Below are 19,381 nucleotides of genomic sequence, written 5' to 3' on the forward strand. Positions count from 1 at the left end.
AGGATTATGAGAGTTGTAGTGCAAGTAGGGGTGTTGCAGAAATCCACAACGGATTCAAATGAGTCCAGATTTTTATGAATATGATGTGTGGATTCTGTAGTGTTTCCAAGCTGCATGGAGTCCACACACTTGCAGACCAGTTTTTACTTTGGGAGGGGCAGGGGGGTACAGATGCTCACTTGTGCAAATGCATATTAGTGCAAACGGAATGGAGCTCCAGTACATCCCTAAAATCCAATTCCACCGATGAGCAGACAAAGGAAGGAAAGACATCTGGCAATCTGTGAAACACAGAACGGATTTAACAAAATCCATACATCCCTAAGTCTGACACGTCTGGAGGGTCCCAGGTTGGAGAAGGCTGCTCCGCTTGAAGAGCTGCCCGAGTCTGGCGTATAGAGAAAGGATTATAAGAGGGAGAAATAATGGCCTTGAAGTTGCCCATTAACCAATGTCAGCACCTGGATAGCAGACAGAGCAAGCACACAGCTGACCTGGTCACAGTCTTCCCCGCTATGGTGAAATATTTTGTATTTCTATTTAAATTATAGAAATTATTTCTAAATCTGCAGCTATGCATATTAATGAACATATACAAACCTATGCCATCTTTTTGGGGAATGCATTTCCTCTTTTTCTTAGCAATGCTTAAGTGGGGAGGGCTTATATATTGCAAGGACTGCATACACAAAGAGATGCACTGCACCCCCTTGCCTGCCAGATCCCATACTTAAGGGCTAGACAGCCCATCGGGTGCTAGAGAACAAGTGGCTGTCTTGGGAGGCTTAACGGAATGGACACACCTAGACAAGAGCGTTGTTCTCTCTCCTAAACAGCAAAAGGAAATATTCCTGACTCTGCCCAGATACAGTCTAGTGCCACCTAGTGACTAAACTATATAATGACACTATCCACAGAGCCGCATTTGCAGCAAAATTTCAGTGCTTTTGTATCTCCTGTTCACACCTGTGGCGTGGGCGAGAAAAAGGAAAGGGGGCACTCAGGGATACCACTGGGGTGGGGGAATGTAATCCCACTCACTGTGAGTCCATCTGCATTATTTATTTTAGATTTATATCCTGCCTTTCCTCCAAGAAGCTTAAAAATGCCCCCCCCCCCAACATACACACTCATAAACACACTTTTATCCTCACAACAGTCCAGTGGGTTAGACTGAAAGATATCGATTGATGGATTGATTGAATTTCTATACCACCCATTCTGGCGATCTGCATGACCCAACCCTGGATTCTGGTTCTAGGTCACTCTGGGTTGCAATGGAATGTTAGGACTGGTTCTTTCCTATTCTTACAAGTGGCTAGATCAGAACAGGTTGCTGTTGCTTCTTGCTGAAACAAAATGACACTACTCAGAGTGAAGGAATCTTGGACATAATCCTACCAGGCAAATTGGGAAAATCTGGGAGCAGACTTTAAAAACGGATCATAGCAAATATCTAATGGCCAGCCTACAGTTTGCTCTGGCAGAGCAAAACTCCATTCTGGCCACAAGAGGGCACATTCATGCCACACACTGGAACAGAAAAAAAAACAAAGGCATGAAATTCCCAAATCCATATATTATTATTAGGCCACTTCAAAGATCACCCCAAAAGTGTTCAAACTCCCGAGATCACTGCTTGTACATTTCTTGTGAACTCTGAGTGAGCCTAATACAGGTATTATGCTATATGGATAATGGGATGGAAATTGCCTTGTGACGGTGAAGGAGGTCTACCGTGTTAAAATTACATTCTCGACATTTCTCTCTGGCTGCTTGACTGAACTGCCTTTCTCTCTGACCTGCCATCCCGTGCAGCGGGAAGACCCCCCTCTTGCTGTACATGGCTATTGCGCAGCCTTGCCTTCCCCAGTGGCCCCAGGTTCGATCCACGCATCTCCAGTCAAAAGGAGCAGGTTGCAGCTGATGGGAAAGTCCCATCTCTACCTGAGACCCCGGAGAGGCACAGCCGCCAGTCAAGGGAGACAATATTGGGCCAGGTCAGGAGTGGGGAGCCACTTCCAGCCCGAGGCCTGGATTCAATTTTGGAGAAGCTCTCAGGGGCCGCATTCCAGTGGTGGGTGTGGCCAAAGGCGCTGGGGCTGAAAATACCAACAGTACCAGCATATTTCAGCTTAAATCTCTTCCTGCCAGTAACAAAGCCTTGGAGAGGGATTTCAACTTTTTAGAATGGGAACAAAACTGAGCAAAAGCTGGGAAACCACCAAATGATCGGGGGAAAGGGGGGTGCGGCCATCTGGGGAATGCTTGTGGGCCAGATTTGGCCCATGGGCCTCAGGTTCCCCACCCCTGGACTAGATGGACCAATGGGCTGACTCAATATGGTTATAGGCTACCACAACTATGCTTTCAGCAACAGCTAGACCCAAAAAGCTTGAAAAAGAGATGAGAAGCCTTGTCTGAGGATTATGACCTCACATTTGAGACATTAGGGACGATTGATTTTGGAGGGATCAAGAAATTGATCAAGAATAAGGTGTTCAACAGAGACTGCAGTGGGGATATGGAAAATCTAGCAAACACCAGGTTTTCTTTGTGGTACTGGCATATAAAAGTAAATCACACTCTGCAGCAGTATTTACATGACCTTACATTTCCTTTATTGAGAAAGGCTTTTACCAAGCTGCACTCTCAAACTACACCTACTGCTACTTTGGAAGGAAGCTCCCTTAAAGGCCTATGGGACCAACATCTCTGCATCTGTGGGCAGTGGGAGGTGGAGGATATCTGTCATTATTTGTTGTATTGCCCATTGTATAGGGCAGCTAGAGAGAGATTTGTATCCCTCTTCTTGTCCTGAGATGTCAGATCTTGAGAACATTTGTATGCTTTTAGCAGATCAGAACAAATATGTTACATACTAAGTTTCATTATTTGCAATTGTTGTTGTTCAGTCGTTCAGTCGTGGCCGACTCTTCGTGACCCCATGGACCATAGCACGCCAGGCCTTCCTGTCCTGCGCTCTCTCCCGGAGCGTGCTCAAGTTCATATTCATTGCATCAGTGATGCTATCTAGCCATCCCATCCTCTGCCGTCCCCTTCTCCTTTTGCCTTCAGTCTTTCCCAGCATCAGGTTGTTTTCCAGAGTGTTTTCTCTTCGCATTAGGTGGCCAAAATATTGGAGCTTCAGCTTCAGTATCTGTCCTTCCAATGAGCACTCAGGGTTGATTTCCTTTAGGATTGACTGATTGGACCTCCTTGCAGTCCAGGGGACTCGTAAGAGTCTTCTCCAGCACCACAGTTCGAAAGCATCAATTCTTCGGCGCTCAGCCTTCCTTATAGTCCAGCTCTCACAGCCATACGTTGCTACTGGGAAAACGATAGCTTTGACTATACGGACCTTTGTCGGCAAGGTGATGTCTTCTTCTTACTATGCTGTCTAGGTTCGCCATAGCTTTCCTCCCAAGGAGCAAGCGTCTTTTAATTTCATGGCTACAGTCACCGTCTGCGGTGATCTTGGAGCCCAAGAAAATAAAATCTGTCACAGCTTCCATTTCTTCCCCTTCTATACGCCAGGAAGTGATGGGGCCAGATGCCATGATCTTCATTTTTTTAATGTTGAGTTTCAAACCAGCTTTTGCACTCTCCTCTTTCACCCTCAACAAGAGGCTCTTTAGATCCTCTTCGCTTTCTGCCATTAGGGTGGTGTCGTCTGCATATTGGAGGTTGTTGATAATTCTCCCAGCAATCTTAATTCCGACCTGTGATTCATCCAACCCGGCGTTTCTCATGATGTACTCTGCATATAAGTTAAATAAGCAGGGTGACAATATGCAGCCTTGTCGTACTCCTTTCCCAATTTTGAACCACTCGGTTGTTCCATGTCTGGTTCTTACTGTTGCTTCTTGACCCTCATACAGGTTTCTCAGGAGACAGGTAAGGTGGTCTGGTATTCCCATCACTTTAAGAATTTGCCACAGTTTGTTGTGATCCACACAATCAAAGGCTTTAGCGTAGTCAATGAAGCAGAAATAAATGTTTTTCTGGAATTCTCTTGCTTTCTCCATGATCCAGCGAACGTTGGCGATTTGATCTCTAGTTCCTCTGCCTCTTCGAAACCCAGCTTGTACTTCCGGTAGTTCTCGGTTCGCATACTGCTGAAGCCTAGCTTGTAGGATTTTGAGCATCACCTTGCTGGCATGTGAAATGAGCGCAATTGTGCGGTAGTTTGAACACTCTTTGGCGTTGCCCTTCTTTGGAATTGGAATGTAAACTGACCTTTTCCAGTCTTGTGGCCACTGTTGAGTGTTCCAAATTTGTTGGCATATTGAGTGCAGCACTTTAACAGCATCATCTTTTAGGATTTTAAATAGCTCAGCTGGAATACTGTCATCTCCGCTAGCTTTGTTGTTACTAATGCTTCCTAAGGCCCACTTGACTTCACTCTCGAGGATGTCTGGCTCAAGTTCAGTGACCGCACTATCATGGCTATCAGGGACATTCAGATCTTTCCTGTATAGTTCTTCTGTGTATTCTTTCCACCTCTTCTTAATCTCATCTGCTTCTGTTAGGTCCCTGCCTTCTTTGTCCTTTATCATGCCTGTCTTTGCACAAAACATTCCCTTGAGATCTCCAGTTTTCTTGAAGAGATCTCTAGTCTTTCCCATTCTGTTGTTTTCCTCCATTTCTTTGCATTGTTCATTTAAGAAGGCCTTCTTGTCTCTCCTTGCTATTCTCTGGAACTCTGCATTCAGTTGGATATATCTTCCCCTTTCTCTCTTGCTTTTCGCTTCCCCTCTTTCCTCAGCTACTTGTAAAGCCTCCTCAGACAGCCACTTGGCTTTCTTGCCTTTCTTTTTCTTTGGGATGGATTGAGTTGCTGCCTCCTGAACAATGTTACGGACCTCCGTCCATAGCTCCTCAGGTACTCTGTCTATCAGGTCTAATCCCTGAAATCTATTCCTCACCTCCACTGTATATTCATAAGGGATATGATTTAGGTCATACCTGAATGGTTTAGTGGTTTTCCCTACGTTCTTCAATTTAAGACGAAATTTTGCAACAAGAAGCTCATGATCTGAGCCACAGTCAGCTCCAGGTCTTGTTTTGACTGACTGTATAGAGCTTCTCCATCTTTGGCTGCAAAGGACATAATCAATCTGATTTCGATATTGACCATCTGGTGATGTCCATGTGTAGAGTCGCCTCTTGTGCTGTTGGAAAAGAGTGTTTGCTATGATCAGCGTGTTCTCTTGGCAAAACTCTATTAGCTTTTGTCCTGCTTCATTTTGTACACCAAGGCCATGCTTGCCTGTTATCCCAGTGATTTCTTGACTTCCTACTTTAGCATTCCAATCCCCTATGATGAAGAGGACATCTTTTTTTGGTGTTAGTTCTAGAAGGTGTTGTAGGTCTTCATAGAACCGATCAACCTCAGCTTCTTCGGCATCAGTGGTTGGGGCATAGACTTGAAATTATTTGCAATAGCTGCTTTTAAAATTAGACAGAATTGTGTATAACCGTGTGTGTGTGTGTGTGTGTGTGTGATGGAAATTGTTTGATTTATTCTTTATTGCGGATTTGTTTTGGGGTTTCCCCCCTTTTTTTCTCCTGTTCTGCAATGACCTTTGGTTTTAAGCAAATAAAGAATGAACCAAACGGAGGCAGTTGTATCCATTTATGTTTCCAATTTGTTCGCTGATAGTTCCTTCCATATCCTCCATCTCCCTCCCAGCCCCCATTTGCTGGGGCACAGGGAAAGACTGGCAGCAGATGGCAATTGCCAGGCCTGGCATCAATTAACAGCGCTCATTCCCATATGCCTTTTGTCTTTCAGGCAAGGTGGACGTGGGTGAAGCATATGACTGGCACGGATGCCGAGAGCTGAACAGAAGGCCATTCCTTCCTCCAACTGGAGGGAGATCCAGGCCTTGGATTCTTATTTGTATCATGCCATCCGTTTGCAGAGTTGAGGGGCTTCCAGACGAAGGGATACCAATCAATTGGTACGGTGCACCAATTCCATCTTTTCCTCCTCAAAGGTAAGAAAAGAAAGATGAAAGAAGTGATGGGGAAACACAGCATGTTTACTAATGGAAGATGACATTATTTTCCCCACACCTCACTTTTAAAATTCCGTGAATGAGGCAGGGTGATTTCGCCATAAAAGCCCTGCCTAGAAGCACCCTTTGAGAGGCAACATAACTAAGTGCTTCTCCACATGGGGCTTTTATCCTCCTATTGAGATTGGTTACTCACAGACGTTTTTTCTGGTCCTTTACATGACATCGTCAAGCTCCAGCACCTCTCCCGTGCTTTCCAACCATTTCTGCAGCTTTATTTGAAATGGAGATAATGAGTTAATTAAAAAAAACAATTGAATTTGTAGGTGTAAAGGAGGAGTTGTGCTATAACAGCAGCACCATCTAGTGGCTGTATAATGAAACATATAGAACTCACAGATAAAGGCAACTCCTAAAAAACAAGAAAGAGGAAATGTGTGTGAAGGAGCCAATCTTAATCCCGCTCCAGAAGCAGAAGCCCTGGTAAAGTTGCAGGATAAAAAGCCCGGTGTGGAGATCTCTAAGTCTCTGCTCTCAAGTTTACAATCTGCAGTAAAGTGTGGAAACAAATGCCAATACACGCGCATAAAGCTTGGTTACACTGGGAATGAGGGTTCAGAGGATAAAGCAAGGGCTCAGTGCCAGCTCCAGATTCTCAAGGGCCCTTGTGCCAGACACTTTCCGTTGCCCCCCCCCAGCGAGTCCACCTTCTCACCACCATTGTCACCAGCTGCTATTGTTCCTCCTCCTCTTCTTTGTGATTGCTGTGACTTCCTGGCCAGGCTGGGAGCAAGCAGGCCATGGCATTTCCTGCTCCTCCTCACCGCCGCCGTTGTCTGTGCCACAGTGAGAAGCAGGTGAAGAAGGAGGCTGCATGGTGAAGAGGAGTAATTCCAGGGGGCTCTTGTCAGTGGGCCCCTGCTGGGCTGTAGGCCCTCGGCTGGTGCCCCACCATGCCGTCCCTTAACACCAGCCCTGCAAGGGCCACGTGGAAAAGACAGGTTTTGGAGGAAGGGAGAATGGTGATTCCAGATCCATGTTCTGGGAAGGACTTCCAGGCGTGGAGGGGATTTGAACCTGGGTCAGCCCAGTCCTACCCTGACACTTTTCACTACCATGCAACACCTGCTCTCAGCAATATGCTGAAAAGCCGGGACTGAAATGTAGGGTGGGCTGCTCAGAGTGGCAAATGAACACATGCTTTATGGACTGGGAGATGCTTACCCCAAAAAGGATTGTGTTTGGTGAAATATTCTGGGAGATGACTGCTAGTTTAGTTGGAATTCTTGGATTAAAAAAAAAAAAAAAGTTCCACACATGAGTAGCCTATCTGCAACACTTTACCGTGAGAGCTCGACAGATCTTCCATGCTCAAGGCAGTCTACCCCAGAACGCCGGATGCGGTGGCGGGGGGAAGAGGAGAGGGCTTTTCAGGACTTCCCAGAGGCATCTGGCTTGCTGCAGTTGGATGCAGAATACTAAACTGTGGGGCTTTGGTGTAATCCGGCAAGGCAATTCCTTTGTGAAGATGTTAGTTCTCTTGGAAGTTGTCCTCCTATGGCAGGCTTCTCTAATATGGAACTACAACTCCCATCATTCCCAGCTGGGGTTGTAGTCCAATGCTTCTGGAGGGCACCAGGTTCGGGAAGACTGTCTTATGGGGTGACAGAAACATCCTGAGCCAGGGTGGGCTCCTGGTCAACAGCTGGTTGGCCAGTGTGTGAACAGAATGCTGGACTAGATGGACCCTCGGTCTGATCCAGCAGGGCTCTTCTTATGTGGAAGAGGAACACAGTCTGGATTACTGGGCTGAGGTTTGTTTACTTCTGGAATATGTTTACCTCTGGAATAAGCCATTGGGGGTCCACCACGCTCCAACATTGCAGGCCTTTAGAAGGCCTTGCAAACATATTATTTTACTCTGGCCTTCTTCTAATATGATTGCCTTTGTTGCTGTTTTTATTGCTGCTTTTCTTGTTTTCATTGTTGTTGATTTGCTGTTTTTCTTGTATTCTTACTGTTTTTCTTGTGTTTTTATCATTCTTAATATCATACCGGTTTTGTGTGTTTTATTGCTGTATGCTGCCTTGAAAGGGCTGGTGCTCTGAAAGGCAGCCAATATAAATAAATAAATATCCTTGCCAGAGGGGAAAAAGCAGGATATAAATGTAATAAATAAAATATTTATTTATTACATTTATTCCCACCTTTTTTCCTCTTGCAAGGAACCCAAGGCGGCTTACCTAGTCTTCCTTCTCTTCATTTTATCTTCACAACAACCCTGTGAGGTAGTTCAGGCTGAGAATCCATGACTGGCCCAAAGTCACCCAGGGAGCTTCATGGCTGAGTGGGAACTTGAACTGAGGTCTCTCAGTCTCCGTCCAGCCCTCTCACCACTAGGGGAGGGTGGATGAGAATGGGGCAGGCAGACATCAGGCGTGCGGGGTCTACTTTGTTCTCTGATAGAACCCCAAGAGGTCCAGCAATCTTGGCACAGCCTTGGTTGTTTTTACAGGAAGATAAAAATACTAAAAGTAAATATATTTTTAAAAAAGAAACCAGAGCCAGGTGCAAAATAGAGGCTTCTGCAGGTGGACGTGTACTGTGAATTAAGGAACAGGGTGCCTCTGAGTACATGCTCAGCCCAGGAATATGGATCGGTACCAGAACCAAGCTCACAGGTCCTTTCACACAAAAACCCACTCCAAGCAATGGAATGTTCTTGTTCAGCAACCTAATCTGAGGGCTGGGGAGAAGAATACTTTTTAATTGTTAGACTGCTGGGAGCCCAAAATCCTTGCTGATCCACCGCAAATCTCCCAGAGATCTACCAGGAGTTCCCAATCTACCATCTTCCCACCCCTGCAGGATTAGATGACCTCCAGAGAGTTTCTCAGATCCTAGGAGGCTGTCACTCTGCTCCTGGTCTCATGACTAATTATATCCAGGAGGTTTGCTGTTATTAATTTTGGTTGGCTTTTTTTACTTCAAAGACTGATGGATCTTAGCCAAGCCAGGCAGGTGCCAAGAGCAGCTGGAGCTGTGGGCCTTGCACCTCAGTGTCCCCACAGGCGTAGATCTGGAAGGAACTGCTGTCTTTTCTGGATCCCTTGAGTGCCGAGGTGGACTTTATTCATGCGCCTTTAACGAAAACATGGTTCTGGCTGTCCTGGGTCCACATGGACCAGGCTAAACAGTGATCACTCCTGTATTGTTTCTTGGCATCTTAGTTCTTAAGAACCTAAGAAGAGCCCTGCTGGATCAGACCGAGGGTCCATCTAGTCCAGCATTCTGTCCACACAGTGGCCAACCAGCTGTTGATCGGGAACCCCCAAGCAGGAGATGAGCACAACAGCACCCTCCTGCCCATGTTCCCGAGCAACTGGTGTACACAGGCTCACTGCCTCTGGTACTGGAGGTGGCATAGAGCCATCAGGACCAGTAGCCATTGATAACCTCCTCCTCCAGGAATTTGTCCAACCCCTTTTTAAAGCCATCCAAATTGGTGGCCATCACTACATCCTGTGGTAGTGAATTCCGTAGTTTAACTATGTGTTGTGTGAAGATGCCCTTCCTTTTCTCTGTCCTGAATCTCCCACCAATCAGCTTCATGGGAGGACCCCCTTTGGGCTGACGTATTCTGAGAGAGGGAGAAAAATGTCTCCCTATCCACATTCTCCACACCATGCCTAATTCTGTAGACCTCCATCGTGTCTCCCCTTCCCCTCCTTTTTTCCAAGCTAAACAATCCCAGCTGTTGTAACCTTCCCTTGTAGGGGAGTTGCTCCAGCCCCCTGAGCATTTCAGTCGCCCTTTTCTTCCCCTTCCTGTGTACTGCCACACACGCTGTGTACACCCCTTGCTTTCCCTACATTCAGAAAATGTACACTCGATGACCCACTGTTGCACATGTGACCCGACTTGCTCCTTCGGAGAGCGCTGTGCTTTGAGGTGGTAAGGAAAGCGCCAGCTAAGGCATTACGTCTAACAAGTTTTACTTCACCAGTGTTGGGCCTATCAAAGTGACCCAACCTCCTGCTCCTGCCTCTGGGATCCTCCTGTCCAGTGCTTCAAAAGAGCCCATTTCAACAGCATGTTATTTAGTAGTGTTTGGTTTGTGATGATGACGGTATTTTTCCTTGTTTAAAATAATCTTAAGTGCTTTCCACTGCATTTTTAAAAAAAACTTTGCCAAAGGCTTACAGCAGGGGTAGAGAACCTCAGGCTGGGGGCCAAATTTGCACCCCGCAGGATTCCCCAGAGGTCCACGCCCCCTTCCCCTGACCCCACCCCCTTTTCCCAACCACTGACAATTGGGTGATTTTCTGTGTTTTGTGCAGTTTCCCCCCATTCTATGAGGTTGAAATGCCTCTCCTACAGCTCAGGGACTGGCAGTAAGTGCTTTAAGCAATACTGTGCTGGTGTTTTTTATATCCCCCCCCCCCCCAATGTAGGCCTGAGAACTTCTCCAAAACGGAATTTTGTTCTAGGGCTGAAAGACTTTCCCCACTGCTGGCGTTTAGACAAAGGCAGGGGTGGGCAACCATTTTCTGTCGAGGGCCACAATCCCTTGGGGGCAAGCTTTAAGGGGCCACCTTTTCTTCTTTCTGTACCCCCCACCCCTGACGTTCTCCTTTTCTCAGCTTCTGTGGCTGAGTTGTTCTGGCTCAAAGGGAAGGCCAGGCTTGGGCAACGGACCTGACCCTCTCCAGGACTAGAAGCTTGCCTTTTCTCTCTCTTTTTGAGTGCAGTAGGGTCTCCCAGAGGAGGGGGAGCATACCAAGCATCATGGCCTTTGTCAGGCAGCTGGAAGGCTGGGCCGCTGGCTGCCACGGCTGCTGCTGGGGGTGGGGGTATTTTTCCCTTCCCCTCTTAAGAACTTAATCCACCGGTCCCTTTAAGAGAAGCTATTGTGCTGGCTGAGAAAGCAGAAACCTGCCCTGGAAGCCCAGCCCAGCCTTCCCTCCCCCTTGATGATGCTTGTGACATTCAGCAGAGAGGCGATGAACCTGCAGGCGGATGGAGGAGGGAGCCCTCCCCAGCCAGGGCAGGGGGGCTGCTAAGGGGCTGCTTGGCTGAGAAGAGCTGGGGAGGGGGGCTCTCTGTAACCCCCACTCTCCCAGCGGACGCACGCGCGCTGCACGCACCCCGTGCTTAGGAGCTTAAGGGATGGAGAAAGGAGGAGAAGCCGCAGCAGCGCTGGATGCTGCTGGCAGAAGCTGAGATAGTCCTTTCTGCAGTCACTTGGCAGTCCAGGCTGGTCCCTGCCCAGCCCGGCCCGGCCCAGCCCAGCCCGGCCAAGCATCCTTTGGAGAGCCGCGCCGCGGACCACAAGCAGCAGAAACAGCATCTCTTCCTCTCTTGTCTCCGAAGCAGCCGCCGCCGCTCCAAAGAGGCTCTCGAGCTGCAAAGGGGGTGGAGGAGGGGGAGAACCTGCACACACAGCCCTCCCCACATGTCTGCAGCTTGGGGGGGCTCAGCAGCAGCAGCGGGGAGCTAGAAGTCGGCTGCAGGGGCGGGGAGGCTGCGCCCCTGAATCCAGGCGAGAGCCAGGAAAAAAGACAGACAGAGAACGAGAGGTGAGTCTGAACTGGGGGCGGGGGCGAGGACAATCTGCAGCATTTTAATTTAATTTTAAAAAATTACAATCCTCCCCTCTGATTTATGCGGGGAGGGGACAATTGGAAGGAATTGCTTTAATTGAAGGGGGCAAATGGGATTAGTGGGATGGGTGTGTGTGTCAGCCAGACATCTCTCCCCCTTCCAACGATGGAAATGGAAGAGAAGGTAGAGAGGAAGGATGGGTTGCAATGGAAAACCTGGACCACCTTTCTGCACTGCACAGCACAGCTGGAGGAAACACCCCCAGTACAGCAAACTTTTTGGCATTCATATTAGAAAGTGTGTGTGTGGGGGGGGGATTTATGGTCCAAGCATTGCCCTCTCTGCAAGGTGTACTTTGCATTCAGTGTGTGTGTGTGGGGGGGGGGGGGTGTAAGATGGAATTCTCAGCCCTGAACGGGGATTAGTTCTGCTCACATCAGGAAACCCCCAGGTGGGTTCATTTGTGATGGCGAGGGGTGCATTTCCATTTACTAGAGATGTTTTCCGCTGTTCTGCAGTATGGGAGGCTGTATGAAGGGTCCTCATTCCAGCCCCTTTGCCCAGATGCTGGCACAGAAGCTGGTGAAATGAGAGGCGCTCATAGCTGCATTCGGATGGTTTATGCAGGGAGCAGTTTTGATCTCCATAACCTTCGTAAGTTCACCTGCTTTGTTTTCAAAGAAGCCCCTCCATTAGAAACCCTTTTAAAAATTCACCAAAGGAATTACGCTTGCAGTTCTAAATACCCCTTAATGAGAAGGTTTCTCAGTCTTTGGATTAGCTAAAGACAGTTATTGCTGCTGAATCGTATGTATGCTTGAAAGCCTCATTGATCTTGGCAGGAGCTTACTTCCCAGCAAATACGGACAGGATCAGGCTGCAAGTGCTAAATATTTTAACTGTTCAGAAAACTGAGGAAAATATTCCCAAATCTAAAACAACCCGTCCACCAGGGGCTCCATTTCAGGATTCCTTTAGGTTGGAAGACAAGATTTATTGGCAAGATGGAGGAAGCAAGATTTACAGTAAAGGGCTGAGTTCTGCACCTACAGAGATCCAAGATCAAATTGCAAATGAGCAATGCATCTTAATGCATTTGTCAGCTAACTAGAAATAAAAGCATTCCTGAAACATAATCATGTGTGGCTTGAAGGGGAGAGCTTTGGCTCTTGCCCCCTCCCCTGTGCTCCTTCCACAACATTTCTGTCCCCTTCTAAGGCACGTATGGACTAAGAAAATGAATGTCTGTATGGTGTAGGTGTTTTGCATTGAGGTGGCAGCAAGATCCTCATAAAAGTTGAATTCTGGGGATCGGGGTGGGGGGTAGAAGAATGGAAAAGATATTGCCAGGGAACGGGCAGCGCCCCTGGTCTGTTGTGCAAAGAGGTGCTGTCAGTTCATCGCAAGGAATGAAATCTGCTGAGATCTCTGTGCTGCCTGCGGCTGGTGTCTTTGTAGAAGGCACAGCACAGGAAGCTGCATTGCTCCAAAATGTAGGCTAAGGAATGGCAAGTGAGCAAAGGTGTGCAGAATGATGCATGGTGTGGAGAATGTGGATAGGGAGATATTTTTCTCTCTCATGCACAATACTAGAGCCCAATGGGGTCATCCCATGAAGCTGTTGGTTGGTAGATTCAGGACAGAGAACAGGAGACTACTTCACAGAGAGCAGAGTTGAACTACGGAATTCCATAAGACATAGTGATGGCCACCAGTTTGGATGGCTTTAACAGGGGATTGGACAAAGTCCTGGAGGAGGAGGCTGTCGATGGCTCCTAATTCTGATGGCTCTATGTTTGCCCCAGGATCAGAAGCTGGATGCCTATGTACACCATTTGCTGGGGAACATGGGCAGGATGGTGCTGTTGCACTTATGCCCTGCTTGTGGGTTTCTCATGGGCAGCTGGTTGGCCACTTTGTGAACAGAATGTTGGACTAGGTGGACCCTTGGTCAGATCCAGGAGGGCTCTTCTGATGTTCAGAGTAAGCTCTGACTGGAGGAGGAGCCCATCCTGCCTGCCTCCCCTCTGCCTGCCTGTGGGCACCTCTGGACCAGAAAGCCAACGAGCTCTCTGCTGACCCTCTTAAGACAGCCTTCCTCAACCTGGTGCCCTCTGCATCTTTTGGACTTCAGTTCCTGTCAGTCCGGCAAATGGTCAGGGATGATGGGCACTGTAGTCCCAACCATCTGAACAGCCCCAGGTTGGGGAAGGCTGTGCTAAGGTTTGTCCTCACCTGTGGGCCTGCAGAAAAGGGGGCGACGAGTGGGAGGAGGAGAGTGCTGATTTGGTGTGGGGGCCTAGCAAGCACTTTGCTGGCCGCCTGGCTGGACAAGTTGGCATCAAGCACTGTTAATGCTTTGCCTGGACGGCTGCGGGGTGGGCGGGGCTGGCTCTGTCCAAGGGGGTGCAAGGAGGTTGTTTCCCCACAAGAGCCTTTGAAAGCGTGATGAGCCATACCCCCTTCTAGAAATATATCCTCTCCAACCACATCGGGCTCTTTGCACCGTCCCGGGTTCATGTGCCAACGTTTGTGCCACAGGTCTAGGACTCAGCACCTTTCGCCTTTCCTTAGGGATGGAGTGGTGAGTTCGGTCTTTGTCCCTTGACGAGGACGAAGACACGCTCCAGCCACCGGGGCTGCCCTCGGCTTGAATTTGGGGCAGGGGGGCTGCCACCTATGGGGAGTTCTTCCACAGTTTGCTTTGAGGCTGTTTTCCTCCTTTGAATTAACAAACCAACCCTCGTGTTAGAGGGAGCCGAAAGAAGGCTGGAGACCCTCTGCCGCCCCTTGCTTCTTGGTGGCCTTGTTCTTTCTGAACTTGCAGCCCCCAAAGGCAACAGCAGGAGAGCTGGGGGTTGGCTGTGGAACGATCCTGTGCCAAGTGGGTCTGATGTTCCACTCGTTGTTTCAAACAGGCCAGGACAGACCTTGGGGCATCCTGTCCAACATCTCACAGATTAAAATAGGGATTTCCTTGTAAGCTCCCCAGCTCTAAAGCCATTGACCGCTGCTTGAGTGCCTGCCCCCCTCCCCATTATACTAGACATCTATTTAACAACTCGCCTGGTCACCTATGGTGACAAGGAATTCCAGGCAAGCGAGTGAGTGGTCTAGCAAAGGAGGGGTGGGTCACTCTGTTGCTCCTCTGCCAGGTGCTTAGTTTCCATGCTGTCCATAAAGGAAGGGGCTTCTGTTCCTTTATGTCAGGGCTGGCCCTACCATCAGGCAGAGTGAAGCAGTCGCCTCAGGCAGCAGATGCTGGGAGGTGGCAGCAAGGTGTTGGAGGAGAGACCTGTGTGCCATGCGGCCTACTCTCCGCCCCCTAAGTTAACCTGCTACCTTCTGGTGCAGTGGAGGACATTGTCCCACCATTAGTGCTGAAGACAGTCATGTGCCGGTCCAGACGGGTTTTTGTACATGGAACAGGAGAGGGCGCCATCTTGTTCTTTGCCTCAGTCAGCAAAATGTCTTGGGCTGGCCCTGGTTTATGTCTAGCATGAAAATGCAGTGGGTAGCAGAGGAAGGAAGGATCACACTGCTGTTCCACTGCTCTGCTCCTGGTAGAGAAGCGATCCGTCCCACTTGTGGCCACAGAGGAGTAGACTTCCCCTTCTCCGAGGTCAGTATGGAAACCTAGACTACTACCCTCTTAGCAGAGTAGTTAAAAAAAATGCAGACTAGTTACTTTTATGTTCCTTTTTACAAGGCTGCACTGCACATTGCTCAAAGCTCTACTCTGCCTGTCATTGTCTGTATTAATCTACTCTGCAGTGCCATGCCCTCCAACTAAACCAAAATATTGTCCTTTGGCTATAGAAATTAGTGAAAAGCTAAAATAGTTTACCATCACTTTAAAATATACCATAACCACTACAGGCTGGCTATGTACTGCATATGGCAGGCTATGTACTGCATAATGCTTTGGCGTTCAGCTGCAAGCGCTTAAATGTGTGTGTGCTAGAGACCAGCTGCATCCATTCCACACACAGAGCTTTTACTTCTAGAGACTGTGGCAAGGGAGCTGAACCCCAGAGAATGGCCATTCTAGCAAATAAGATAATCTTCAGAGGTCCTCCTTGGGGTGCCACCACCATCTGTAGTTAGGCAGGTGGTGACCAGAGAGAGGGCCTTCTCGGTGGTGGCATCCCGCTTGTAGAATTCTCCATCCATGAAGGCTCACCTTGTGCCAACACTGTTCTCTTTTAGATGGCAAGTGGAGGCCTTTTTATTTTCCCAGGCTTTTAACCATTGCTGTGTTTTTAATGCCTGCTGGATACATTTTTATGCTGCCTTTACTGTTGTTTTCTGGATCTTTATTTATTGTTTTATAACTATTTATTGTATATTTTAATGGTTTGTTGTCTACCACCCTTTTAAAAAATGTAACTGAAGGACAGTATAAACATCTTTTAAATAAATAAAAATAAACTTATGCTAACAATTCTAACAAGGTATCCCCACATGGCAAAACCAGGGACAAGATGGGGACAGAGAGAGAGAGAGAGAGGTTGTTATGGTTGGTGTTATTACATTTCTATACTGCCCCATAGCCAAAGCTCTCTGGGTGGTTTACAGGAGTTAAAACATTAAAATACAACATACCAAGTTTAAAAGCCATTTACATAAAAGCACACAGACAATATACACAAACAACATATAGCTAAAAGCAACTTTGAACAGTCAGTTCTAACTAAAGACACATCCAGGACCAATTAAAACGCATCATGTGCTGCCAAAGGCCTGGGAAAAGAGAGAGGTCTTAACCTGGCGCTGAAAAGATAACAATGCTGGTGCCAGGCAGACCTCATCCAAGAGCTCACTCCACAGATTTATCAGGGACAGGAGGGGACTGGGTAAGAGGGCTGGTTTCTCACACCTCACTTCTATCTCTCCAGCATCACAGAGTGGCTGAAATTAGACCGTGGAGGAATATCAGTTGGGTGTGTGTGGGGGTGGGGAGCCTCAGTAAGTCCATTTTTACCTTTCTCACAAGATGAGGAAAACCTGCCCCTTTGTTTACTAGGATCAGGGCCAGCCCAAGAGATGTTGCTGCCTGAGGCAGAATAGGGAGTGTCTCCCCCACCTGCGAGCCATGGCACGGAGTCCCCAAGGCTGGCCAAGTTATTTTGGCACCGGAGGCAGCACGTCCCACAAGCACCTCTCCCTGGCAGTAAAAACACAACCATAATAAATCTGATAACTAACGAATTTGCTGTCCTGCCGTGATACCCAATATCAGCTGCCCAACTGCTGCCTAATGGTAGGACCAGCCCCGAGAGCATGCGTCCCAGTTGCGTTTACACAGGCACATTTATGCCTGCCTAGTCGGCAAGGATCGAAGCCGTGCGAGATGTTCCAAAAGGACGGGACCCCCTACCCACCCCCAGTGACTTCTGTGGCACCCCTGTAATCTCTAATGCAGCCTCCTGGGGACGGGGAAACGGATGGAGCCCTCCGCTCATTCTCCTCCTCGGCTGATGGGGGGAGGAGGGCAAAGGCGGGCACCCTCGGAGGCATGGCCATTCCTGTCCTGCTGCTTTGGCCCAGGAGCTGGGCCCAGGAGGCAGCAGAAACGATAATGGGAAGGCCAAGCATGATTGAAACACTGAGTACCTGCTACTGGCTTTCCAGTTGAGCTCCTGAGCGAAAAGAGGACCGTAGGAGCCAGACTCTATGTGCAGAGGAAATAGGACCCACAGCTCAGTGCTGGAGGCCATGTGCTGCAGGCAAAAGGTTCCGTGTTCAATCCCAGCCATCTCCATGGGAAAAGAAGCCAGGTAGCAGCACCAGGAAAAGGGGGAGACCTTGGACAGCCGCTGCCAATCAGAGTAGATCAGCAGTGGGGAACCTCAGGTCCCAGAGCAACATCCAGCCTTCCAGGTCCCAGAGCAACATCTTCTACATGCATCCCCTAAGGCTTAGTTCCTGGCTCTAAGGGCTTTAAGCTACAATATGCTGGAGGAGTGTGTTAATTTTGGGCCCACCTCTTTACCTTTGGCTCCGCCCATCCCCAGAATGCAACCCTCTAGAGCTTCTCTGACATTGAATTCTGCCCTTAGACTGAAAGAGGCTCCCCACCCCTGGAGTGGATATTACTGGATGGATGGCCAGACTTGGTATATAACCACTTGATCTGATGTGCATACTCATTAGTTTTGTGTGAGCTGATCGCCCCTTCATGCCCTTTATAACCCTGGTCAGCTACTAGCTTTGGCTGGACAGAGATTAGAGGGTGGCAGGTCAAGGCTTCGGACACACCTCCACCCATGCTGCAGCTCTCGTTCTTTTGACCCTTGGGTTGGCAGTTATGGGGGCAACACCCCTCAAGGGGCAAGACTCGGTCTGAGGACCACCACTGCAGATCCCTGCTGTCTAACCACCTTCTGTACTTGCGGTGGAGCTGATTCATGAGAGGTGTTCATGTGCAGGGGAATCCCAGCTGTTATCTCTGATCCAAGGTTGGAGATAACAGTGGGGATTTCTCCAGGGGACAGGGTTTGGAGGCCAAGCCCCTCCCCCTGGAGGAATCCATGAAGGCTCTGCAGGACAGATGGGTTAAAGGCTAGAGGACTGATAGTAAGGGCAAGACCTGACAAGCACAAGTAGAAGGGTGAGGAGTGACCTAGGGAAAAAAGAAGGGCACCTCCACGGGGACATCTCCATTGCTGTGAAATCAAGTTTGCAGACTGGATAGCTAGCCCTGGGATTGCCGTGAGAGCAGTCAGGTGAGTGAACACACATTAGAGGGCCTTCTCTGCAGTGGCCCCACAACTTTGGAACAAGCTGCCATCAGAGGTCCACCATGCTCCGTCAATGCAGACTTTTAAGAAGGCCTTGAAAACATATTATTTTACCTTGGCCTTCTCTTGATATGACTGCTACTGTTGCTGCTGTTAACATCATTGTTGGTTTTATTGTTTGTATGTTTTTTACACTTTTAATATTTTAACTGTTTTTATGTATTTTATTGTTGTAAACTGCCTTGGGAGGGCTTCTGCCCTGAAAGGCAGCCAAGAAATATTTTAAATAAATTAAATAAATAAATAAATTGCACCCATGAGTCCTACGGATGGGTGAGTAATTCACACATGCCCAAGAGCTCTCATCCAGGATTTGGTTCATCCAGACGGGGGGGGGGGGCGTGTGTGTGCGCACGAAACCCCTCTTGATCTGACAGCCTTTTTCTCCCTTCATCCTTTTTCCTTCAGTCTGGCGGCTATGGCCGAAAAGAGCCTTGACCCCACCTGTGTCTCCATCGCCCTGGAGGACCCTGTGTGCAACTCCAGCTCTCAGGATGCTCCCCTGCTGACCACCCACCTGAAGAAGGTGGAGAACCACATCACGGACGCCCAGCGGTTCTCCCACCTGCCCAAGCGCTCAGCTGTGGACATTGAGTTCAATGACCTGTCGTATTCTGTCCGCGAGGGCTCGTGGTGGCGGAAGAGAGGTAGGCTGTTCCCCAGGCGGGACTTGCCCTCACAGGATGGGGAGGCCTGTTCCCAGCTGCCTCTCTGGAGGCTGACACTTGTCTGTGCACACGCCGGATAGGGTCGCCGCTTTTGCCCTGCTCCTTACTTCCATGCTCCCTTCTGGCACGGCGCATGTGAGCACAGAAGCATATGCATGTGCGCATATGTTTCATGTGTATCTGTGTACAGCAGAGGGAGAATCCTGAATTGGCCAGTGTCTCCTTGAGCAAGAATATAATTGAGAGAAACGTCTGGAGAATCGTGACTAATGTTCAAACTGAG

General features: G+C 48.6%; 1 protein-coding gene across 1 annotated transcript in view; it reads left to right on the forward strand.

Annotated features, from left to right (window-relative positions):
• Positions 1–5,902: 5,902 nt before the first annotated feature.
• Positions 5,903–19,381, forward strand: part of ABCG4 (ATP binding cassette subfamily G member 4) — a 60,292-nt gene continuing 46,813 nt past the window's right edge. Inside the window, exons 1-2 of the mRNA XM_084803559.1 lie at positions 5,903–6,002; positions 18,839–19,077. Coding sequence (XP_084659685.1) covers positions 5,911–6,002; positions 18,839–19,077 — 331 coding nt within the window. The 5' untranslated portion in view covers positions 5,903–5,910. The remainder of the gene's footprint in view (positions 6,003–18,838; positions 19,078–19,381) is intronic.

Source organism: Heloderma suspectum, chromosome 6, assembly GCF_057233095.1.
Source record: "Heloderma suspectum isolate Gila_16-S chromosome 6, 16-S_ref, whole genome shotgun sequence".
Lineage (NCBI taxonomy): Eukaryota > Metazoa > Chordata > Lepidosauria > Squamata > Helodermatidae > Heloderma > Heloderma suspectum.